Here is a 26673-nt window from a genome sequence, read left to right as displayed (position 1 = left end):
GTAACAAAGTAGCATGCATCCCCATACAAATTAACAGTCATAGTGTACACATCAGAGTGTATTAAATCAAGTGCATTAGACTTCTTGATGGCACTAGAGTAATAAGGAGACTCAACATGTTTTCCATTTAAGCAATCATTACAAAATTCGAGACCAAAGCCTTTTACATCATATCTCCCTAAAGAGGAGAGAACCTGAAGGCCTTTCTGGCTCACGTGACCAAGTCTTTTGTGCCAAAGCTCCATTTGTGAATGGACTTTAGCCACTGCCAAGAACTTGCTCGATAATGCTTTACAATGCAAGTAATATAAAAGTCCCCCTTTTGCTGCCTTTAACAATCAGCATAGAGCCCTTATGGACCTTCCAAGATCCACCACCAAAGATAGTAAAATACCCTTTAGCATCAAGCTGCCCTATTGATAGTAGACTTTTCTTTATGCTAGGTACAAATCTGACATCTCGCAAAATCAACTCTTGGCCATTTTCAAGAGCCAAGTGAATGGTGCCGACACCCTCTATCTCACATGCATAGTTATTACCCAAGTAAACCTTGCCTAGGCAACCTGCAGTGTATTCAGAAAATGACTCCAAAGAGGGAGTAACATGAAAAGAGGCATTGCTGTCTACTATCGATGATTATGACAGCCCATCATGAGCTGAAAGTAAGGCATCAATTACCTCCTTTTTGGTGATGTGCATATCACCTGCTGTTGCCATAATGTCCGCATCATTACATGAGGCTACGACAAGTATCACCAAAGATTCCCAGCTGTTAGACAAAGTCATCAATAAGAAAATAGCTTTCAATTTATCATCGAAAGCTGCCAAACCAGAGTCCTGCTGACTCAAAACCCCTTTGAAAGCACTCAAATGCTTGGATGTTGGCTTAGACTCATCCAATTCCATGTTCACAAGTTTACGCATAAGATGCACTTCATTCACAGGAGTTGTATTTTCATAAATGTCCTTAAGCTTTTTCCATATAGCATAACTTGTATCAAGACGCTTGATGTCTGTAAGTACATCATTAGACACTGCCATCTTAATGTATGCAATGGCCTTCTTATTAAGTCTAGCCCAATCCACATCTGTCACTGCTGCAGGCTTAATCTCCAAGAGAGCATCTTCACAGTCCTTGAGAAACAAAATGCCTTGCATCCTATCCTTCCACAAGTCAAAGCCAATGCCATCAAACCTCTTGATTTCAAAGAGGGATTTAGTGTTGTTGCTGCTAGAAGCATTTGTAGCCCTTTTTTAGTAACAAACCAGAAATTCAATGCTGCAATTTATGACAACAAAAATGAGCTGAATATTTAGCTGATTTCAGCCCAATTTTTCAGCAAATAATAGCAAGATTCAGTCCAAGTACATGTACAGTAGTAGAACGAATGACTTTCAGCATTATGTCTGCAATTTCAGCATACATTAAATGCATACATCAATGCCAGGTAACTCCTACTTCAGCAATATCACCAAAAATGCATCTGCACCAATCCCAGATCTACAAATGATCAGTAAGACTGCTGCAACATGAATAATCAACAATACATCAACTCAATGGGAGTTGTCCAACATGTGTACTGCATACGTATGTGCTCGTATCATCTTCTGATACCCAAAACACCAGGAAATCTCTGCAATTTCTCCAAAATCGCACAAGCGGGAGATAAAAATGCTCAAATCACTCTGCTTATAACCACAAGATTGCTTCAGCAATATTCCCAAAGTGCATTTCATGCATTAACTTTGCCAAAATCCACTAATTTCAGCAAAAGCCCCAAAATTTCACTGACCCACCTGCCCGGATTGCATTAATATATGTGCCCGAAAGCATAAAACAGGAAAAATTAGTAAAATTTTACAAAATTTTGCAAAAGCCCCAAATTTCTCGTGTTCAATTGTGCACCAATGTCAGCCAATTTGACTCAAATGATTTAAATTTCACCAATATAGCAAAAGCCCCAAATTTTATGGGTCGAATGTTGAGAAATTTCACTTAAATGATCAAAATTTTAGTAAATTTGGCAAAATCCCCAATTCAAACACGCACAATGTCTGCAATTTTTGACACAGATGCCTCAATTTTGCATGAGCAGTACTCAATCTAAAAAGCCCCAGATTTCTAGGCATAAATATACACAAATCTGAATTTTGTGCTTGTGCGCACGAACCCCTGTCAAGCGAAGGGGAAATTCAAGGAGAATTTTGAAGTGAAAAATAAAACGAATTTGTGGTCTTTAAAAAAAATGACGTGATGTAGGACTGTTGACCTGCCAGTCACGTCTTGTCCTTTGGCCCGTTAGTTACTCATGTTGTGCTCATCTATAGTCACGCAAGTTCCGCCGGTGGGTTGGCTCAGTCACACAGGTTGCAGGTTGCGCTCGTCGGTAGTCACGTGTTGCTTGGTGGCGTCCAGTCGCCTGTCGACTGGTAGTCTCGTCTAGTCACATCTAGTCACGTCTAGTCCTTTACTTGTGTTGGTTGTCAACTGCTCAGTCGACCTAGAGCACCATAGTGCTTGTCTCCCTGGTCTTCGTCGTGTGTAGTTCCTGTGCGTTGGTCAGTTACAACTGACGCTCGTCAATTAGTAGTCCCATCGATTGCCTACCCCACGTTTGCCTTTGATCTCGGGAAGCGTGCACTCTGTGCTCTGATACGAGTTTGAAGGGGAGAGTACGCAATGGAGTGCGAGATCAAGGTATGAGTTGAAGAGCAGAGCTGAGAAATAGAGGGAGTGAGCGCTGTTGTGCCGCTACGCGCACACCGTGTAAAAGAAATCTAGGGTGTGGCTTCCTTTTAGATTTAGAGAGCCAATGCCACTTTAGACATTAGTATTAGTGTCCATGGTTCAAAATATTAGATTTTTTTGGACAAGTTTTTAGTCAAATTTTGATATTCTAGATATTATCTCTTGTAAAAAACCATAAAACTATAGATAACTTCTAGATTAGGAGGACATGTAAACGAAAGCATGTAGCTTTCAGCCAATTTGAGAGGATTTTATGTAAAAAAAGAGATTAGCGAAATCGCGCGATGCGCGATCGTTGTTTTCAGGTTGTGAACAACACTCCGAAAGTGGAAGATGGAGGAGTGATCTGGCAGGATTCTGGCCAGGCATCCTAGTATGTAACCCCCCTTTCGGAGCCATTGGAAGCATTAGATTGGCGATCTGAGCAACATAGAGGAAGGTATTATTTTGTACACGTTTTTATCTATTAGAGTTATATTTTCTCATAATGCTGAAAGAAACTGACAGGCTTCGTCTCTGTTAGTATTCTTCTATATTTTCTAATTCTTTTTGTGAGTATTCTTTTACATCTTCAATCTCTTCGAATCCCTTCTTTTCCGTCTACTTCTCTCCTTGAATCTACCTACACCCTGCTGTCTCTTATCTTCAAGAACTTGGCTTGAAACCTTCAACCCTTCTCTTATCTCTACCATCTCCGAAGTCTAAGCTCTTGAACCCCCATACATTTTTCTCTTGCCAAACCCCTGTGGTGACCTTCAACCCTACGCGTTGCGACAACGCAAAGATAGGTGTACCAGTTTGTGATGGTACACAAAGAATAAAAGAATATATTTATATGTTAGGGTACAAGGTACAATAAGGGTGTATTCACACATGTAAGACTATATACACGGAGACAAGGGGACTTTACACCCAACATGCTTTGCGTGGCTCACAACACCCAATGTATCTCGGTAATGCAAGTGGAATGCCTAATCCCATGTATGGCAGCATAGGCATGATGCCTGGGGCACAAAGCAGGCCATATGGATATGTATTGGTACTCTCAGGGACTGTTGGAGCACAAGGATTTGGTGCTGGTCATGTAGGTGCTTCAGATAGTGCTGGTTTTTATGCAAATACAGCCAATGCACCTTTTTTGCAGTAGCCCATTTATGATAACTTGATTTCCATAGGTCTGCCGAAGGACTATGATGAAGGTAGCAAAAGCGTGAAGTTTGAGCCTTTCAGTGGTGCAGAAGATAGGCTGAAAGTACTTGTTTTTATTCAGCAGTTTGATGCAGCCTATTCTGGAGGCAACTCACAGAGGCATCTAAGATACGCAAATAGTGGTCCAAACTTCTTATTCAAGGGAAGTGACTCACCACTTGGGTCTAGTTCAAGCAAATGTTTGCTTCAAATTGGCTGACAAGTACCTTTGAAGTAGATATTATGACAGCTTGGAATCAGTTGAATTCCAAAGACTGTAAGAACTTGGGTTAGTATAATAAGAAGTTTTGGGATGCATTGCTGCCAGTTACTTCTTATTGCATAGTACCCCTCCATGAGCAAGTGGAGAAGTATTTTGTGGTTTACCAAAGGGTATTCGGGATATTTGCATTAAGTCTTGTGTTTCCAGCATGTCTCGGCTTATAGAAACTGCTACTACAGCCGACACATCGCTGCGTGGAAAGGATGCAGGATTCCACGATGATGATGCCAAGTCACATGTCAAAGAGGCAAAGGCTGAGAAAAAGGGTAAATCTTAAAATAAAGCTGAAAATCAGGGCAAATCTGAAAATAAGGTTGGAAAGCAGAACAAATCGCAGAGAAAGAGTGGGAAAAGTGTTGCATGATGTAGGGAGGTGATGGCTGTAAATAAATGCTATATTTGTGAATAGGAAGGGCATATGGTATGTAGCTGTCCTAATAAACAGCAATTTAAAAAGGATGATAATAAGGGAAAGAAGCTGGTTTAGTGCTTGCTGTAGTGGCAGATCAGTCTAATCAAGATAGTACTGAACGTTGTAAGACATGGGGTAAAATCAAAGATTAGCATGGATTGATTTTTCTTGATCCAAGGGCATGGTCAAATTTCATCTATCTTGATATGGCAGCTATTTAGGCATTAGAGAGGATGAGATGGGGCCCATGGGTGAGATTGGTATGGCATGCAAGGGACATGCAAAGCTGGTCACTCCTATCATTGGAAAGCTTTGTTTGCACATTCAAAGTTATTTGGACATCGAAGAGTTCTTTATTGCTCCATTGGAAGGATATGATGTCTTGCTTGGTATGCCTTGGTGTCATCGTGTGCATGTAGTGATTGATACTCATAAGATTGTGACCCTCTTCCATCGAGGCAAAGTTCATACTTTGGATATAAAACTGAAAGGGGAATCTATCCCTGTTGTATATGCTTCTGCTATTTCCAAAGTAATGAAAAATCATCTTTCAGCTGACTTAGTTTTTCACTAAAGATAAAAGTGATAATGCAAATGTTGGGAAAGTGACTACTTTGGATAAAGATCGCATGCCATTTTGCAGATGTATGCTGATTGCCTTTCTCTATCACTTCCGGAACACTTGCCACCTGAAAGGCCTGAGGATCATAACTTAGATTTGATCCTTGGCAATTGGCCACCTAATAAGCCACCTTACAGGGTTAGTGCAGCCCAACAGGAGGAGATTATGAGCCAAGTAAATGAGCTATTAGAGAAAGGGCTGATTTAGTCTAGTTCATCTCCGTTTTGCTTTCCAGTGCTTCTAGTGCAAAAGAAGGATGGGTCATGGCGTATGTGCATTGACTATCGTGCTTTGAACAAAATCACGATAAATAATAGATTTCCGATCCCTAGGATCGATGATATTTTGGATAGATTGTAGGGGGTAGCCTTTTTCAGCCTTATAGATTTGAAAAGTGGTTACTATCAGATTCGGATTAGGCCTGAGGATGTATCCAAGATAGCCTTCTGAACATCTTTTGGTTTGTAGGAGTTTCTTGTTATGCCATTTCTACTTACGAATGCTCCTGCCATGTTTAACAGAATGATGGATTGCATCTTTCGGCAGCATAGGGAATTTGTGGGCACTTTCTTTGATGACATGGTTGTCTTTTCGAAGAATGGGGCCAAGCATCGCAAGGATTTGGCCATAGTATTCAATGAGATGCGTATACATTAGTTGTTGATTAATGACAAGAAAAGTGAATTCTTTTTGCATGAAATTTACTTTTTTGGCATTCGTATGGATCTTGCTAAAGTTAAGGCAATTTGCTTATGGCCACATCTTCAAAATATTCATGAGATCTGTAGCTTTATGGGTCCATGTTTGTACTATAGGAAGTATGGAACTTGCTGAAATTGCTTCTCCATTGCATGCATTGCATAAGAAGAATGTGCCATTCAGATGGACAACAGTGGAAGTTTCAGCATTTGATGCATTAAAAGAAAAGATGACTTCGGATCATGTGCTTGTATTGCCCGATCTTAGGAAGTCATTTGTTGTGCAGTGTGATGCATGTGGAAACAACATTGGGGCTATTTTAATGCAAGATGGCCATGTGGTTGCTTACGAGAGTCATGTTCTCCATGGTCCAGAGAGGAATTGCAAGTCTATGAGAAAGAGCTCTTGGCTGTAATTCATGCACTTTCCACATGGAAACACTATCTCTTAGGGGCCGATTTTACAATGCAGACAGACCAGTAGACTTTGCACTACTTTTTGACTTAGATGAAGTTATCTGAGAAGCACATGCGGTGGGTAAGCTTTTATTCTATGTTCACTTTCAGATTGTATACATAGATGGAAAAAAAATGTAGTGGCTAATGCAAAATCACGTAAACCTAAGTTGTCAGCTTTATCAGACTGAGTTGGATGCCATGAAGGATTAGTATGTTGCTGATTTTGACTCTAGAAACGTCTATGATCAGCTTTGCAATGGCTTGAGGGCTTTCTAATGATGCATGGACGATTGTGTCACAAAGCAGTTGAGGGCTAAGGTGATGACAGAGAGTCATGCTCCTCCTTATGCGGGCCATAGGGGTATTGATGCCATAGTTAAGGCAGTTGAGCACTTGTTTTATTGGCCAGCTTTGAGGCATGATGTTGAGCAATTTGTCAGGACATGCATAGTATGCCAGAAAGTTAAGTATAATAGGCAAAAGATCCCTGGTTTATTGTAGCCCTTGCCTATTCTCGATAGGCCTTGGCAGGGCATTGCTATGGATTTTATCTTTGAGCTTCCACGCACACCTAGAAGGAATGATGGGATATGGACTATTATATGCAAGTTCAGTAAGCAGGCCCACTTCATTCTAGTGAGGAAAAAGATAAAGGCCAATCATATGACACGGCTTTTTATGAAGCATGTGTTTAAGTATCATGGTATGCCAGAGTCGATCATTAGTGATTGTGACCCACGGATGCAAAGTTTGTTTTGGAAAGGATTGTTTGAGAACATGGGTACAACATTGAAATTCTCTTCTTCCTTCCATCCACAAATTGATGGTTAGTTTGAGGAGGCAAATTCCAAAGTATTAGATCTTTTGAAGTGCTATGTATCAGACTACAAAGCACAGTGGGAACAGTATTTGCCGTTTGGTAAGTTTGCATACAACAACACAGTGCATAGTTTCATTGGTAAGGCTCCTTTTGAGGTGGTGGAGGGTGGTAAGAAAGTACCTCCTGTTTTTCACACAAAAGATAAGATCTTTGAGGCTAATTGCTATGTGGAAAGCATGAATGCAGCTTATCAGAAGGTTAAGTATGCGCTTCAAAGATCACAGGATAAGCAAAAGAGAGCAGCTGATCGTCATAGGCGTGCTTTGCACTTTGCAGAGGGCGATTATGTATTGGTGCAATTTGAAAAGGCACAGCTAAAAAAGATGAAGGGCAAAGAGAGATTGTATCAAAAGTTGTCCATGTGAGATACTATGGGCCATTTCAAGTGTTGGAGAGGATCAATAATGCATGCTATAGGCTGAAATTGCTTGCACACTAGCGGATACACAATGCCTTTCATGTGAGCTTGCTTAGACCTTTTCATGGAGATGTGCCAAAGGATGTATTTGCTGAAATTTAGCTGGAGGTTGAAGAGCTCAATGAAATATTGGTACAAGAGCAGATTTTGGTACACAAAGAGAGTAAGATTAGGGATAAGGGTTCCAAAAGGTACTTGGTGAAGTTTCAGAATTATTCACCAATGGATGCCAAATGGATGGAGGAGGATGACTTGGTAGACCATTCTCAGTTGTTGTAGCTTTACCTTGATGATTTCAAATTAGAGCCGACTTTAGTTCGGGTTCAATCAGGTTCAGCAGAGCAAAGGTCCCAAGTATTACCTGATGCTTGTGAGGGAGCTAGCACCTCCACTCCTTAGTAATGGATAGCTCTAGAAATAGTGGATCTTGAATGTATTCAACATACATTCAAGGTACTGTAGCTAAACAGTATGTTTGCCAAGAGATCACTATTCAGTGTACTAGTCACTATGTTTGGTATGGAGATCGGTATGGTTTTCACTTCATCTTTGAAATTGCACATTTGTATCCGTTATGCTCGGTGTGTAATCCATTATGCTTGGTGTGTGATTACTTATGCTTGGTATGCCATTAGTTATGCTTGGTGTAGCATTAATTAATGATTATCAAGGGCTAATCATCGAATGTTCATTTTCAACGCATCATCATTAATATTCAGTGGTATTCAGCTGGTTTTGTGGACAACATGTCTTATGATGCCATTGATGTTTCAGCCATGGTTTATGCTTGGTTTTTGCTGTACTATGGTTTAGTTTTGCCAGATGAGTTGAGCTCATGAGAAATGGATATGTCACATGACAATCTGGCAATGTGGCAATGTTTTTGAGATTCTTTGTGAGTCTTATGTTATGTTATGTTGGCTGGTAAGTTTCAGCATATGTTGGGCATATGGAATGGTTGAACACCAGTCTGTGCAATGTTGTGTTGACTATGATGCCCTATGGAAATTCCAGTGTAGTACTTTGCTTTTGATGCATTTGGCAGCGCAATTAAGGACGATTGCAAGGATTTCAAGGGGGAGGGCTGTCATGAGGACATGTATTCTTCAAACCTCACTTAATATGTGAATTAATTTTTAATCACATGATTAAGTAAATGTTGCACATGTGAGGTGCAATTGGGGTTAGAGTAAATTTACGAGCTCGAGACCCGAGAAAATCACGGGATGTTAAAGGTAAAAGTTACTATAAGTTATGTTGCATAGGTACTTGATGGTATCTGGTGTCAATTGTTGGCCTAGATTATTCATTTGGCCTTAAGTGTTAGTTGGTGACACTAGAGATGTGGTTTTAATGGTACCTAACGTCGATCTAATGGTCAAAGATGGCACACAGAGAGACTCGAGAGTGGAAGATGCCTAGCCAATTTAATCATTGGCCAGTTATATTATTTTTTGGACACTGAAATAATTATTAGATTAATTTTTAGTAATTAGAGGCTGAAAATTAATACTTAATGATGGATAATGTTGGAAAAACCATTTGGGAAGGTTGCCACTTGGCAAATTTGCCTATACAGGTTGCTATAAGGTTGAAGAAGAGGAAAAACGAGATCATTTTTGCTGTAGCAAATGTGGGAGAGCTGTGAGCAGCCATGGCGAGCCTATTTTCAGCCATTGTGGCCAGCCACGACTGAGTTTTGAGGAGGCAATTGCAGTTTCGGACCCTCCATATCTGGGCGATTGCATCTAGGTACAAGGTGACAACTAATTTGGATGTCTTAGCTGTAGGCTGTCGACAACATTTAATGCTGTTGTGGTAGGACAGTAGTTGCATTTGACTGATTTTCAGTCATTTTTCGTGACAAAACCTTGAATTTTCTCTATCTACAGCTTTCTCTCTCATCTTCCAACCATTTCACAGCCTTGCTTCGAAGATCTCAGCATTTGGACCCTTGGAGATTGAGAAATTGCAAATTTTTGTGCTATAAACCCTAATTTATAGCAGAAATTAGGGTTTAGCAGTAGCCTCAGGAAGCGAGCCAGAAATTGAAAGCTCCAAGACTTGGATTTTTCAGGGTTGAAGGTGAATTTTAGCTAAATTCGGGTGGAGGACTAGACATCCATTGAATTTGGGGCAAATCAAATTGAAGACTTGCTGGCCGCTTTGGACAGCAAGGGGAGTTTGGATTGCGAAGGGGATCCGGAGAATCCCATTGGAAATCAACTTCTATTTCAATAAAGCTAAAGAAATACCGAAAAGGGCACCAATTTTGGGGCAAATTGGGTGTGCATTGTCCAAGATTAGTAGGTAAATTTGTATTTTCAGATTTGCATTTATTGTTTGCTGCTGTAATTAAGTTGTAATCAGGGATTTACCACCCATCCACGGAAGGAAGGTTGGTTTTAAGAGCCTTCATGAAGCCGGATCCAATCAGCATTGAGCTTTTGAAGCTTCTTCTCCAAGGAGATCATGTGGGCAAACATCTTGTGATGGTAAAGAGACGCAAGCTTCTTCCACACCTTCATTGTAGTGTTCAATCTATGAACATGAATCAAGGCAGAATCTTGTAAACTCATAAGAGAAAGGATTGAGCGCTCGAGAGTTGTGATCCCAAAGGGCTACAGGATTCATCGATGACCCATGTGCGGGGTCTTCCATGGGCCGGGGAAGGAGGAGAGAAATCAACTCCCAAAGGTCGAAGGTGTCGAGAATACACTCCACCTTACATGACCATAGAGAATAGTTAGAACCATCTAACTTGTCTCCTTTGGGCAAAGGAGGAAGCAGAAGCACATGTAAAATGGGTGCTGTATGTAGCATCTTCAGGCTGGTAGACCAAACCAGATGGAAAACATAAAGGGAGGGAGGAGGAGAGTGGTGCTCTGAACCAGGAGTTCGAATGAGGGGCTGTGGCCTTCGATAATCTTGCCGTCTCTCAAAGGAATGATGAGAGATCTCATCCTTTGAGTTAGTAAAGTCGAAAAATTGGTATTGAGATATCTTCTAAATCTACAAACATGCAGAAAAGTTGCAGTTGGTAGTGAACAACACTGACATAGGAGGAAATTAGCTACAATCAATGGTGTAGATGTGCCTCATGAGCAAGAAGTGTTTTCACCTACTATCACCAAAAGCTGTCGCGTATCACCAAAATTTATCGCCTACAATTTGAGAATTCAAGCACCAGTAAACTGAACTTGACAACCCAGTAAGTATAAATCCATTCTGGTGAGTTGGTGACATGTAAGGTAGGACAAAGGGAGGGAGGAAGATTGCTTCAATTTTGCCTCTTTCTTCATCAAGTACTTTTCTTGAATTATTGCCAGATGATGCTGAATGGCTGGAAGAGGAGTTTCCTGAAGTGTCTTACGACTCTCAGGTAACTATAGGTGAAGGAGAAACTTCTTTTGTAGGGTTCCTGAAATGGTATTCTAAGAAAAGTTAAAACATAAGACCAGATTTCAGGTGACATCTGATAATAGCATTTCTATTTCAGGAATGCTTCTCTGGTCACACAAGCCCGATCAGCAGATGCCGATTTTCAGCAAGTGGAGCAAATATTGCAAGTGCTTCAATAGATGGGACTGTCAGGTACAGGCATATGATTTCACTATGCTAACTATAATCTATAAAGTAAGTAGAATAAAAGGTTTGTGATTCTTGAAGATTTTTACAGGATCTGGAACTCTGATTCAACTTCAACTTCAAGAAATGCCACAATTTATTGTGCTGCAGAGGTGACCTCCTTAGAATGGGACTTTAAAACGGACCGCCTGGTACGCCACCTCTCCTGTTGGATATAATGCTGCGAAAGTTCAATGGATGTTTGTATGATAATAAGCCTTAAGCTTCCTTTCTTTTATCAAGTTTTTCATATGGCACTGGGGTCTAGCTGCTTATAGGCACAGCAGAGCGAGGTATCAAGGCCTGGAATGTGGATGCGAAACGTGTTGTTTGTGATCTAGCCACTGACTCTGCCTATCCAAGGTCGTCTTCTGTTATCGCATGTTTTCTAATGTGTGAAGAAAGTTGCTTCTTGATTTTTGTTCCATTCAAAACTACATGATCAGCAGCAAGTTTAGCCCAAAAGTGCTTTTTGTACAGGATTCTGGACTTAAAGTGTAGTCCAATGGAGCCAATCTTTGCTTCTGCAGCATCTTCAAGTGGGTATGTCAGTCCTTACTTTTTGTGGTTTCTAAAGTTCTGGAAAGCTGAACATGTGATCGAGATATCTAGAGTTTAGAAATAATGATTCTTGATGCATTTTTGCACTGTGGTTATACAATAATACCAGCTGTACGCTACCTGTTTGGAGTATCAATCTTGGGTGTTGAGATAATTTTTATGTGCAAAGCACTGGTGCAACACCACAAAAAGTAGATGTGTGTTACTCACTGGTGAAGTCCAAAGTGAAGTTGAAATATAATGTCACGCTAAGATGCAATTGTGTAAAAGGTTTTATCTTTTCTTTGTTTCGTTGATTGTTGGACTATCAGGTTTGGGAGGCAAGGTATTGAAGCTATGGGCTTTGCATCTCTTACCCTTTGGAACATGAAGACTTGGAAGCCTCTGGTAATGGGGCTGCAATATTAAGACCTTGCTTACGAATTTACATGCTTTCCTGCTTGGGCTCTTTATGTTTTTAGCAAATGGTTTGCCTATGAGAACATCTTTTAATTTGACACAGACCTCTCTTCCTCTCGGTGAAGATCCACCTGCAATCACTTCTGTCTGTTTCAATCACAATGGGAAGATACTGGCAGCTGGAGCAACTGATGGAATGATCCATCTTTTTGGTATCCTTCTTCACTTTATGTGCAAGTTTCTCTAGCTCTGATTCCTTCATGGATATATCTGGTTTTCATGCAACACTACAACTCAAAGCAGTTGATTTTATCTGCTCTGAACTTATATAGATACGTATGCCCGCTTGCCTATCACTGGCTGGCCAGCTCATTATTCATCTGTCAGCTGTGTGAAGTTTGGTCCAGACCAAGCAAGCATCTTCAGCCTTGGGGCTGACGGAAAGGTTTATGAATGGAGCTTGCATAATCAAGGGCAGGTTCTTCAAGAGCAAGATGCTAGCAGGTAATATTTCAATTTTTGGGCCTTGAAAAAGTCCTTCCATATATTTGTGCTGATTATTATAATGTTATACCAACTTGAATATCCAATATTTTTGTCCTGACTTATGTCATACCTCGCCAGCAGATTCTGCCAGGTGAGGGATTTTGAAGTACCACGTCATGAGATGGCTCTAGATGCGCAAGGCAAAATGTTGCTGTTGACATCAAACTCTTCAACCTCACCCTTATATCATGTAAGTAGTACTGGTTGTATGTGTCCAGTTGCATGCAAGAGGACATGCATCTCTAGACAAAGGCCATGCTCTTAGGATGCTCAGAAAAAAAGGCACAGATGTTCTAAAAGTCCAAATAATGAGTGAGCTAGAAGCTAAGGCTCAGTTGGCATTTCCTTTCCTGAAGAGCCAAGGTATGTACCAAACCTCATTATTTCCAGTAGGTGTCCTTGGAAGACTAAAAAATGAAATATCAGGAATAGGCAATAGGTACAACCTTGGAACCTTTTCCCTATGATACTCTACCTTCTAACCTACAATGCATGTGCCTATAGACTCTTTAATATCATGCCTCAAAGTTGGCCAAAATACTAAGTGCTCTATCGCTTTGATTGTAGCATCAATCCCTCCATGCCTTGCGTATGGAGGAGCATGAATCTGAATCATCACCTTTGGTCTCAATTGCTTTGTGGTGCACAATCGCCCATGCATTATAAGCAAGCCATTATGAAGAATGTAATGTTTATGCCTTTGGCTATTGCAAAGCTGATCATCAACATTCACAAAGTCAGAATTAGTAGCATAATGTGCTTGCATATCACCCAACTCATAGTGATAAGCCATAATAATTGCTGAAATTTGGGGCTTTCTTGAAAGTGCATGATCCACAATATTTTTTTTACCCTCAATGTGCATGGTTGGAAAATGAAACATTGAGGTAAAATCACCCATCTCATATGTTCTCAGATAACTCCCTTTGAGTAAGAAAATATCTCAAATTCTGATGGTCAGTTTGCACAATGAAATGTGCCTTTAAAAGGTAGTGTTTTCATATGTAGAGAAGGCATGGCTTACAGCAAGTAATTCTTTCACATAGACTTGTAAATTTCTTTCAACACCATGCAAAACTCAACTCTCATAGGCAACCACATGCCCCTCTTGTTTTAAAACACTCCCACTGCTGTTATAACAAGCATCACACTGGGTACCACGAATGACTTATTGAGATTTGAAAATGTAAACATGGGATTCGAAGTCAAATTTTTTTTTCCAGCTTTTTCAAATGTTGAAATTTCCACCTCTATCCATTGGAAAGGTTGATGCAATTTCAGCAAAATAATGAATAAATTATCAGTAGTATAAATATAGCCTCAAGAAACTTCAAACTCATGAACATTTTTCAAAGTGTGGCCATATGTGGATAGCATATATAGATTATGAGTTGAAACAATGTGCCTCCAAAAGTGAATCTCATGTAAGAGAAACTCTCATTTTTTATAACTAATTGATGTTTTTTGAGTTCATCGAACACAATAACCGAGTGCTTATTACGCTCTTCATTCTTTGAGTGAACAAGCATATCATCAAATAATGTGCCTACCAAAGCCTAGTGTGATTTAAAAAATCCTATCCATCATATGGTTAAATGTGGTTGTAGCATTAGTGAGTTTAAATGGCTCGACCATGAAGTCATACATGCCAAGAGAAGTCCTAAATGCTATCTTGTGCACATCTTCAAGCGGAATCTAATGATAATTACTTTTTGAATCACGCGGGCTGAAAATGGTAGATGTTTGCAATCTATCCATTGAATTGCTGATCCTAGGAATGAAAAAGCGATTCTTGATTGTGATCTTATGGGAAGTACGATAATCAATGTACGCGCGCCATGAACCTTTCTTTTTCTTCCCCAGCAACATTGGTGAACAATAAGGAGATGAATTGAGCTGAATCACCCCCTTTTCTAATAGCTTTTGAACGTGGTTCATAATTTCCTCCTGTTGGGCTGCATTAATCATATATATGGTGGCTAATTCGGTGGACTATTTCTAGGGATTAAATTTATAACATGATCCTCATGCCTTTCAGGTGGTAGTTGTCTCGGTAAAGACAATGAAAAGCAATCCACATATTCCTTTAAGAATGCTATGCATTCTTTATCCAACTTAGACACATTACTCATGGATTCATTATCATCATTACTAGGTGATTTTTCATTACTTTGGATATAGCAAAAGTTGATACAATGGGAGTAAATTCCCCTTTTAACTTTATATTTGAAATATGGTTCTTGCTCTTATGCTGGAGAGTGACTTCTTTTGCATGAGTATCAATCAATGCATGCATGCACTTGATAATACCTTGGCATACCAAATAGTGTATCATATCCATCCAAAGTTGCAATGAAGAACTCTTTGCTATGTACATAACTTTGAATGTGAATGTGAGGCTTGCCAATGATGGGTCTAATTGGCTTTGTATGACCATGACCCAAACTTTAGATTGTGACACCATTTACTCCAATACTTGGTGGATGGGCATTGCATCCAAATTGACCACATTGTGAGAGCTTGCCTTGATGATCAACATCATACCATGTCTCTTTGTCTCATACAATAGGTGGCGGCCTTGACCAATAGACTACTAGCATAAGGCCTCTTGAGCTATATGTTGCAGGCTAGGTGCCACTCGATAAAGAAGACAACATGACCAAAGATAATGCTTTGGTGTCTCGAAGTGCTACCATGGGCAATGCTTGCAAACTCCACCTTGCTACATTTGGGCCAACCTGACTACGAGGCCTTCATGTGCGAGAAGCCAAATCAAGTAGGACACTCTCCTCAGCCACCAAGCAAAAGGTTGAGTGAAAAGTTTCCATGATGTTATGCTCCAATCTAATGTTCATTTTGTAATGGCAACTAGTCCATATTCTCTTACATTAAAATATTTAAGACAATCCTAGTTGTGTATGCCAAAAAGCAATATAACTCCTTGATAAGTGTCATGGGTGGCCAGAGCCACTCTTCTAGATCCCACTCTAGCTCATCTAGAAGCCAACTCTTCTAAATCCAAAGGTGCCACTACTAGATCTTAGACCAACGTACAGATGAGTGTAGCTACCGGGTCTTCCTTTGGAGGCCGATGACACAAATTTTTCTCCAAGGGATGGTAGATAAAGCCATACCTTGTCCTCTATTGATAGCTAGTCGGCCATATTCCGAAATTGTGAAGTATGTGCATGGGGGGTACCACCGAGTTTGCTTGCCACCTGTAGGGGATGCCACAAGCGAGAATCGAGTTGCCCATACCTCTCTTGGTTACAGTGGTTCACTAAGACGAGAAGCTAGCCGAAATCTTGTGGGATCAATGCCTACAAGGGAGAATTGAGCAGACCACACCTCTGTGCTTGCACTAGCTCACTAAGAGGAGAAGCTAGCCACTCTTACGTGACCGGTGTATCAATCTCCCTTCTCTTAACCTCTACCCCCATAGTTGCACTAGTACCACGTATGAAAGGGTTCATATTATATCGTACTATAGGTGCCATATTGTATGTACTAGTACCATAGGTTACTAACTAATTGGACACTTCTTTTCTAGTCCAATCCATACTTTGGGATGGGTTAAATGCTTAATATTAGTACGATTTTCCTATGGGATTATGTTGTTTGAGATTCAAACAACTTTTCTACCTTTGTCTATCCAAAGAAATTAAGCAGGAGAGAATAATGTATTTTATCGTATTTTGTACCTTTTAAAATCTTGAGGTACCATTTAGTACCATGTTTTATCATACCATACAGTATCAATTAGTATCATATCATGTCGTACCTAACAATTATGTTTATGCCCTTCTGACATCCTATAGAGTGCTGCTAGAACCTCCCAATGTGCCATACTACAAACATCCCTCTAGATTCTAATAGAGCAAGCAGAGCTTGCCTCCCAACTAGTCCACTAGATATGAGAGCACCCTCCTAGCTGTAACAGCCGTGTATCTTGGATTTGCGGGTTCTAGATTATAGGCTATCAATCAAACTTCTCTTGGCATGCTTGAAACCATTACTCTGGGGCCTTACATAGACATGGCCAGACCTATAGCAAGCTGTGAAGGAAGGATGATCTAGGTATCATGGTCGATGTTGTAGTGTAGATCTACCTCAAGGATGATTTTCACCTCCCACCTAGCCAAGGTTTGCACTCCTAAAAGCCCTCTTGAAGGAGAACTTACCACGTTTTTCCACTTGGGCTAAGCCCTTGGAGCACTAGCTTGCTAGAAGGGCTTGGCACTCATACTCTCAATCATGATTTGGGCCCAAGCCCTGCGTTGATGAGTGACGATGGATGATGGTTTCTCAAGTCACCTTAGTACGGGAATCCTAGGATACATCTTAGTCCATCTAGCTCATAGGAAGTTCTACACTAGGTGATGTAGCTAAACCTCACATGACAAAGAGAAATACTAGTAGGAAGCGATGTACCAAGCTATCACTAAAGGAACTGGTTGACCACTAGGGCCTTGCTTGCCAAGGAGATACTCTAGATCAATGATCCCTAGGCCCCCCTCTGAGCAATGATGGATGATGGTGTCCCAAGTCACCTTAGTATGAGAATCCTTGGGTCCATCCAATTTGGCCCATAGGAAGTTCTGCACGAGCCTGCATAGCTAAACCAGGTATCAAAGAGAAACACTAGCAGGAAGTGATGTACCAAGCTATCGCTATAAAAGAACCTAGTTGACCATTAGAGCCATGCTTGTCAAGGAGAGATGGATTGTGTTCTAGTAGGTTGGCTTTTGTCTGATGAAGCCAAGCATTTGTATGAATTGCTAGGCTGTTGTGATGTCAACTCCCAGCTTAAAGCGGAGATACTTGATATCAAAAGATGACGTACCAATGAGACAGTAGGGTTTGCGGGAAGGAACACGGAGTGAACTTAGCAAACGTGGAGAAGAGAAGAGAAGAGAGAAGAAACACCCCCTCTCAGGCCCAAAAAGGGAAACAAGAGTGAGGTGGAGATGCAATGCTACATGTTGAAGAATGCTCATGCAGCAGGTGTCACTTGGACAGCGTCCCTCGTGGGGAAATTGTTCACTTGTCCAAGTGCCCTAGTACAAAGATGATGAAAACATGCAATGCATAGAAGGAATGTTGGACTTTGTGTGGTGCTGAGAACCACAAGGATATGCTTGTACTCAATCTCGGGAGGTGGCTCCATGCTGACCAAGTGACCAAGGCAAGAAGAGAAGAGGAGAAAGAAGACGTAGAGGATCCCTCAGATCCAAGATTTGCACCTGAAAGGTAACCTATAGTAAAGAACAGTAGACAAAGTAAACTGGAGAACCCAAAACTCAACCTCAAGAGAGAAGCCACTAGCTCCGTGCATCCATGTAAGAAGGAATATGAAGGCCTCATCACCAGGTTGCGGCTGAACCTCCAGGGCTCCAATCTAGGTAGATCCTTGAGATCCTCGAAATCAATAAGTGGGATGATCGTTGGAAGGAAGCCACCCTATTCAAAGATAGAAAAATAAGGTAAAAGGCCTCTGCCAAGGTGTGCGAAGGATTGAGTGGTGGGTGGGGATCCCCTTTGAAAGTAGAGAAATAGGAATCGTCTCTGAAGTCGCAGTAGATGTAGATGCCCCCTTGGAGGGCAAAGAAAGATCATCCCCCTCTGAATCCCCCTGTGTGGTAGGTAGGGAATCCAAAAACTCATGGATCACGAACTCTGAAATGTTTAAGGATGAAGGAAGTGGCGCCGGTCGTGTCGAAGAAGGTATCTGGGGTGGTGAAGAATGCCCACAGTTAGCCTCTCGAACCTAAGTAGGCGAGGGTGAAGGATGGGGCTCAGACTGAAGCAATGAGTGGGTAATAGTCGTTGCTTCTCAGTGGAGCGGACCGAGAAGTCGAAGAAGAGAAAGGAATCGAGCAGCCATTGTCTCTCGAAGGAGCGGACTGACAAGGAGACGGTATCAAACAATCACTGTCTCTCGATGGAGTGGACTTCAAAACCGCGAGTGGTGGTAGCCACTGTACTCGAAAATAGGTAGGAGAAGATTGCTGTTGGCATTGCAACAATCTCTAGGAGATTGTAGTGCCAATTGATCCTCCATGTGCTCGAAAGGACTTAGTGCACATCAGATGCGTCTTATTGCCTTCAGCATAGTACTCTGATAGCCGATGCAGAACAATTTCTATGGCCCTAAAAGGAGAGGTGGCACAAGGAGTGCCTGGTGGAAGTTGCATATACCCTGGGGGGGGTGGGGATCAAAGGTCGAAGTCGGCAAGCATCGGTGGTGTGTTTGATGATGCCACAGTAGGAGCACCTAGTAGTCTGGTCATGTGTTGGTAAAGAAGCCATGGGTACCAGTGTGCCTTGCTGAAGAAGGAAGAGGTTAGCCACGAACCGTTAACTGCAATGTCCGCCTCAAGGGCTAGGAGGGCAGTGGAAGGGTTGGAAGTGAGCTGCTAATGGGAGGAGGATACGCCCAGCAGTAAGAGGTTGCAACCAGTAGAAAAACGCAAGTGAGAAGAGAGAGACTAAAAACGCAGAAAAAACCAGCAGTAGCAATCAGCATGCTAAAATCAGCTCCGAACAGTGTGTGATAGGCTGGAAACAAGCGCCAGACTGTTGTAGACAGCAATGGCCAACTTGGACCGCGATGTCCTTCACGTCCAGGGTGTGGGCAGCAAAGCTGAAATACCTGAAGTTTGCAAAGACGAGATTGTTTTCTGAATGGAGAGCAATCAGGAACAGTCGCTTTGCTGTAAACAATTGCAAACTGCGGGTGGAAGACTGGAAATAGGTGCCCGATTGTAGATGACAGCAAGGGACAGCTGAGACTGCGATGTCCTCCACGAAAGGGGTGTGGGCAGCAAGCTAAAAACACCTAAAACCTGCAAAAACGAGATTTTGATACAGTGGAAGAAGAAGAGAAGTGGATGTCGAACCCGCTACCGGTCTTGGCCATCAATGGAGTGGAGGATCTTTGCCACTGTTTGAGCAGATCCAGCTTTGATACCATGTCAAAAGATGATGTACCAATGAGATAGTAGGGTTTGCGAGGAGAAACATGGAGTGAACTCGGCAAACATGGAGAAGAGAAGAGAAGAGAGAAGAAAATCTGATGAATGGAATGATGAAGTTCTAAATCATGGAGTGAATGTGATACAAGGGAACAAGGGTGCCATAGCACAAGGAAGATGATGAAGACAACCACGAACCACAAACCGAAATGTCCTTCTGAAGGGGTGTGAGGGTAGTGGAGGGACTGGAGAGAAGAGGTGACGGACTGAATGAATCAGCCGTAAAGAATGAGTGACAGAGGTAGCCTATAAATAGGCAAGAGACTGTCTAGGGTGGCACCCCTTTTTGGGGCTGCAAACCCTAAATGCAAAAACGCAAAAACGCAAATTGCAGACGAAGAGTGAAGGGTTTCTCAACACTTGATAGGCTGATACTTACTCACCCCTTTGAAACACAAGTGGATGCCACACTTGGTGCTAGAATTTGAGTCTATGAGAAAACGAATTGACTTCTTCCAGCTGGTTTTTGCACCTACTACCATGCAAAACATGTCTCTAGTGTTAGTCTCACTCTCTCTAGCATCACCTCATTATCCTCAACATAGAGGGCAATGTCATCTACATACTTTGAGTCCAACAGCTGTGTCTAAGCCCTCATTGGTAGCTTGAGGCTCTGCAAGCCACTCACTCTTGAGTGAAGGAAATAGGACATCACCGTTGCAAAGAGTAAGAAGGGGTAGGGGCTAGAGGGCAATTGTGACGAACAAACTGTTGTCAGGCATTTAAGGTTGAAGGCCTTAACAACGCGGTTTTGGAAAGAAGGGTTGCAGAGAGTAAAGATAGGAAAGATTAAGAAAAACAACTGGATGCCACACTTGGTGCTAGAATTTAAGTCTATGAGAAAACGAATTGACTTCTACCAGCTGATTTTTGCACCTACTACCATGCAAAACATGTCGCTAGTGTCAGTCTCACTCTCTCTAGCATCACCTCATTATCCTCAACATAGAGGGCCAGCTCTGTCTAAGCCCTCATTGGTAGCTTGAGGCTTTGCAAGCCACTCACTCTTGAGTGAAGGAAATAGGACATCACCGTTGCAAAGAGTAAGAAGAGGTAGGGGCTAGAGGGCAATCGTGATGAACAAACTGCTGTCAGACATTTAAGGTTGAAGGCCTTAACGATGGGAGTTTTGGAAAGAAGGGTTACAGAGAGTAAAGATAGAAAAGATTAAGAAAAACAACTGGTTATGGAATTCCAAAATCCAAACACACTGTATGAAGCCAAATCAAAGCTATTCGATTAATCACATCTACATTAGTTCAAGATCAATGCATGCATTGCAAGTAACAATGTAAACCCTTAACAGAACAATTGCCCAAACACTCTGAGCCAATAGCTCAGTTAATACCCAGGCATTAATCAATTCGCTGCTGTATATAGGCTTCAAAATCCATGTTTTAATCATGCAACTATATGGCAGAAGGTAGCATCTATCATCTGGACATATACGAAGCGATAGAAGGCATAAAATCCTGTATGGGCTACCAAATACTACTTTGGCCCTTTTATGACAATTTATTACAGCAGCATAAAAAACCCTATTTGCTGCTCCCAATCCACTCAATCTTGAGTTTTGATGGTGCTTGAATTGTCCCTAGTGTTAGAGAGCAAAATTCCATCAATAGATGCATTCAGAAGCAAGATTGAAGCTTCCCAACACCATGGACAGCATGCTGCCCTGTTTTACCCTGTTATTTCCTGTTCAATTCAGCCCATAACCATAAGAGAAAACTCATCTCCTCAAGTGCATCCAAAGAAAGCTTCTCCTGTACATCAAGCCTTTGTCTCTTGCAAACTAGCAAAAGTCTTCACTTGTAGCATCCACATGCAAATAATATGCTGGATTTTTATTACAATGGTACATAGGCTGCTGTATACCCTGTTTTCACTGCTCTTTTCAGCCCCAAGAGAGCCACAAAGTCCTTCTCTTGATACCTCAAGTGCAAGGCTATGTTTGGAAGTGTATCAGAGAGTGCCTTGAAGCCCAAAGCTTTATGAACTTTGATGAAATAGATGAAGAAAGTTCTCTACTGCTGTAGTGCCCTATTCTGGACAGCAAAGACACTTCATAGATGAGTCCTAATGCCCTCTTCCAAGTTCTTTCCCATAAGCTTTAATGGTTCCCCCTTTGTGCCCTGGCTTGTAAGCTTTACATAAGCCATAATATGCTTCCCCATCTCCCTTCCTTTTTCCCACGTTTTCTTAGCTTCAAGGTGCTGAAAGTTTGCGCTGTTTTGCTGTGTCCTTCTCCCTTTTGGATAGCATGCCACTTTTCTCCTTCAAAATAGGCCCCAAACTCCTGCCTTTAGTTTCCCGGAGTCCTTAACACAAGGTCTCATGCATATCTTTCACGAACTTAAGTTATCACTTAATGTGTGACGACCTTCTCTTCTAGTTCTTTTCATGACATAGCAAACACTGGTACTTTACACACAGACAAGATACTGAAGCAATTGATCTTCTCGTAAAGCCCGTACAGTGTATCCTGCATGTATGCTACAAAGTTCTTTGAGAAGCGGTTCTTCCTATGTTTCAACTCCTAGACATATAATCGTACAACATCCACCCCTTCTAGACCTGTACATTCTCCGACATGTGCCAGAGTATCAATCATCTACAGGTTCGGAGTGCTCATCATCCATCACCATATCATCCTCTTCTTCCTCCTCCGCATTGTTATGAATAGTACTTGTCTTCAACTCCTATATCTCGTATGCATCGAACTCTCGTCTCTTAAAGAGTTTGATTCACTCCCTTGCAATGGGTATCCTCAATGCTGCCCCATCCAACTCACTTAGAGAATAGTTAGCATTGTGATGTACATGTCTCGCCACATACGAAGAAAATCACTGCTTAGAGACCTTCTGAATAGCACTATGCTGATTCTTTGAACTATTGATCACTCTCTTGTATCGCCCTTGGTCTGAGCCTGTGCTTTTTGTCAAACCTTTTCTTGTTTTGAAGCCTTGCTACCCGTAATCTTGAAATTGCTGCCTCAATATCCTCTGGTCTCCTTTCCAAGTGTCTAATGTGCAAAATAAGCAATTCCTCTCTACTCAACCCTTCTTGCAATGGCAACACACTCCAAGTAGCAACCACCTCCTTAATCAGCGTAATAGGCTTCTGACCATACATCAACTCAACAGGCATAAAACCTGTCATTGCACTATGTATTGTCTTGTCAGCCCATAATGCGTACGATAATAGCCCATAATGCGTACGATAATATCCATGGCCACTCCTTTTCCTATCTCTACATGACTTTGCTAATGCCTTAATGATAGGCAAGTGTCCCCTCTCACTCTTTCCATTATCTTCAGGATTATAAGCTAAAGTTAATGCCAAATTTATCCCCAACCATGACAACTCATGAGCGTTATCTGCATCGAATTCCCCTTTGTCAGCAGCAATCTTGCCAACACTTCCATATCGGCAAAAAACCTCTTCCAAGAGAAACCGACATATAGCTTGTGTAGTCTTAATGCTTAAAGCTCTTCCCTCCTCTTGATTTGTCAAATCCTCAGACACAAGCACAAGATATCTCATTTACCAAAGCCTTGTAGGCATAGTGACCAAATCTACCATCCATTTGTAATGAAGAGACAAAGCATAGGTTTTGTTTCATTTCATTCATGTCTCATGAACCACGTTAGTTACTTTCTGGTTGTTTGGGGATCCTTGTGCACCATTGAATGTATCAAACTTCACCACCTTGCCACCTGCATTGGAGTCTTTTGCTTTACCTTTGGGCACCACATTATCTAAATTAGTGGCTGCAAAGAAGGTGCATTTGTTGTTCTCTCATCATGACAGCATTAAACATGAGATAAGTTTGACTAGCACCAATTCCATGTGTCCCAAACATACTTGGGTAGTAGATGTATTACTGCCACTGGGCACCAATTGGCACCTGTGGACCACAACTTAACACATCCTTTGCCAATGTTCCCCACTCTCCAAGCTAGGGTTTGATTGTCACGGTGCCAAAAATAACTTGCACTTCACATGTGTACCCCACGTGCAACGACTTAATTATGCCAAAGCAATAAGTTAAAAAATTCACATCCTCATGTCAACTAGCATTCTTGACAATGGAGCACCGGGGTCCAAAGTGGCAGTGACTTGTGGATGAGGTGGAGATCCTATGGAAGGCCTAAAATCTTAAGAACATGGACCTAAGTTATCTTGAGGAAATGAAAAACAGCCTACTGAAGATCCTAAACTTGCAATGCTATTGAAACAAGAGGTACGGATTTCCTAGGTAACTTATAGACGGTTCTTGTACAATAGAGAGAGCAACAGAGAGCTTGTTGCTCATACAAATCGAATGGATTATACAAACTTGCCACATGGTTTGGTTGTGATGATGATGGTGGATCATTAGTCAACTTGAAAGTGGTATGTCCTCCTTTAACTAGGAGGTGACCATGCTCACTAGTTGAATGTGCTGAACGATGCACATTTTAATGTGCTTTTGTAAGTAGAGTGTAAATGGAGGATTATGTGGAGGATAGAACTGAGGGTACCTTCTTTGCAAGAATTCAATATACTCCTCATTTGTCATTTCCCAAAAATCCAATGTAGTTGGAGAAGGAGAAGAGGCAATGGTGCTTTTTCCTCCTTGAGAGAATAAAGCGGCCTTAGGGCTTCCAAAGCAAGAGAAGCTTGAGTAGATACCATGGTCTACCAACATGTTGTTTGAGACATTACGAGTCAATCGTGTGTTGCTTGTTCAAACATGCTCTCCACAATAGCCGTCAGGATATTCTTTGGAAGAGCACTTGCTCTCATACCTTGTGAAGATACGCTCGGATTTGTAGAGAGTACATGGAGTGTACAAATAAGACGTAACACACAATGGAAGAGGTGGGTTGCAGCAGCAGCAAGGAGCAGCAACTGGAAGGGTAGGGTGGGCCCTCCAACTGGCTGGGTAGCAGTCATTCAGGGAAAGGCAGCAATCAGTGGAGTGGAAATTGAATGAGGGATTGGGATGGATGCCACAAAATGTCCTTATATGAGGGATTTGGGGATTTATCCTATTGTCAGAGACAAAATGCCTTTTAATTGACCATTCTTTTTGGGACTGTTTTTATGCAGTTAAAGTAGGCCAAAATGCATGATAATTTAGCTTTAATAAAGGCCTTTAATTTTTCTTGCTCGACACCCACTAGGAGTGAAACCTGCATATGATGAATTAGGAAAGAAGGAAGAGTAGGGGTGCAAAGAATGGAGGGTGAACTGTGAGCAGCAGTAGAAGAGTGTGCATGCTCCCCACAAGAGCCCCTGTGTTTTTCACTGCTTGTTTTGGTGAGAACTGACTTTGGAGTTGGGATGCCATGGAGATACTATGGAGAAATGTTAACAAGAAAGAATGTTTGCATATTGTTGGAGCTCATTCTCCAAAGATATATTGGGGGCTGAATGTTTGAATGTTCATTATTATGCTCCAAGCAAGGTAATCTACATTGCTATTGACATCTTGTTGCAGAAACAACCAAATCTACTTTGCTATTGACTTCTTGTTGCAGATATGATAGGTGGGACATTAGGAGTGGATTACTTTGAAGTGGTACTGGGCGTGTAGCTGGCTTGTGTGCATGGATGTGTTGTATAGTTGAAGCATGGGCTACATTTATCACATGACACAACCTGAATAGAAATTAACCAGTTTGACATAATAAACACACACACAGCATTCACAATACAATAACGATGTCCCAAAATAATCATTGCCCAAAAATGCCAATGTAGGTGCAACAGAGTGCAGTGAAAGGTGTCCTGATTGAGAAGTATTGAAAGAATCATGTCCCAGTCTCCAGTAGTCATCTGTTTGCTTTTGCACCACAGTAGCCATGCCGATGATTTATCTAAATTATGCTATTTGAGTACATCTTACAGTCTGGTTTTTCTACAAAAGAAACAACTCAATCATGATATCTTTCCACAGATGCATCAAAGGAAAACCCAGCGAACCATTCAACACAATGCTGGAATAACATCGGTTGATTGGCATCCAATCCAAAGCAGATATTTGACTGGCTCTGCTGATCACTCTGTGCGTGTGACAGTATTGATACCGAGTTAATGACGCTGCAAAGCTTTTAATGGATGCACATTGTGCATTTTCTTTTCTTGTGAGTGATTGTTTTCTAGCTCTGTGAGAGCGATGCTCTGATGTACATCTGTATTGAAATAATGTCGCTGATGGACTCCAATCCTTGTCTAGCTGCGTTGCGTCTGTGAAATGATTTTTTCAGCTGTAATGATTATGCTCGAAGGCACTTATTTTCATGGTCATGCTCCAATCACTATTATTGGATGTACATTTTTCAATTGCCTATCTTACAAGATGAATTGTTTTCTAGCTCTACAAGATTGATGTTCCAATCTATAGCAAAATGAAGTGACCATTAAAGAACATGTCACAAACCTTTCAGATAACCTGTCCTTTGTTATTGCTTTAACTGGTTCCTGAATCCCTTAACATGCAATTGAAAGTTTATGTTTCATTGCGGCTTCTTCCTATATGGAGTCAATGCTGCTTTTCAGGTGAATACCCACCTGCCTTATCGTGCTTTGTTGCTTGGAATTGCACTCACACTTTGCACCTCAGATATCTGAACTGGTGGCAAACTGGTGGGAAATCTCACTGATGCACTTCTGTACAAACTTCAGAAGAATTTCAGATCAAGTTTTCGATGTATTGAAATTGCCTCAACCATCATATTCATGTGACATGCCATATGTTGCTAAGTAGATCTATTAAGATTTGAAACAATTGCCTTGAGTGAGTTCAA

General features: G+C 41.4%; 1 protein-coding gene across 2 annotated transcripts in view; it reads left to right on the top strand.

Annotated features, from left to right (window-relative positions):
• LOC148024712 (uncharacterized) overlaps window positions 1-26436 on the top strand; it is a 123692-nt gene extending 97256 nt beyond the window's left edge. The window contains exons 5-14 of one of the 2 annotated variants that reach the window (XM_087694359.1): window positions 11039-11091; window positions 11209-11303; window positions 11389-11488; window positions 11605-11699; window positions 11817-11879; window positions 12209-12284; window positions 12400-12508; window positions 12629-12800; window positions 12921-13032; window positions 25824-26436. In XM_087694359.1, coding sequence (XP_087550485.1) covers window positions 11039-11091; window positions 11209-11303; window positions 11389-11488; window positions 11605-11699; window positions 11817-11879; window positions 12209-12284; window positions 12400-12508; window positions 12629-12800; window positions 12921-13032; window positions 25824-25961 — 1013 coding nt within the window. In that variant the 3' untranslated portion in view covers window positions 25962-26436. The remainder of the gene's footprint in view (window positions 1-11038; window positions 11092-11208; window positions 11304-11388; window positions 11489-11604; window positions 11700-11816; window positions 11880-12208; window positions 12285-12399; window positions 12509-12628; window positions 12801-12920; window positions 13033-25823) is intronic. The other variant, XM_087694360.1, reaches the window with a different exon arrangement.
• The last annotated feature ends 237 nt before the right edge of the window (window positions 26437-26673 follow it).

The sequence above is a fragment of the Lygodium microphyllum genome, chromosome 15 (assembly GCF_053477565.2).
Source record: "Lygodium microphyllum isolate KBCC chromosome 15, Lygodium_microphyllum_v1.1.10, whole genome shotgun sequence".
Lineage (NCBI taxonomy): Eukaryota > Viridiplantae > Streptophyta > Polypodiopsida > Schizaeales > Lygodiaceae > Lygodium > Lygodium microphyllum.
This window is presented reverse-complemented; position numbering and strand designations above follow the sequence as displayed.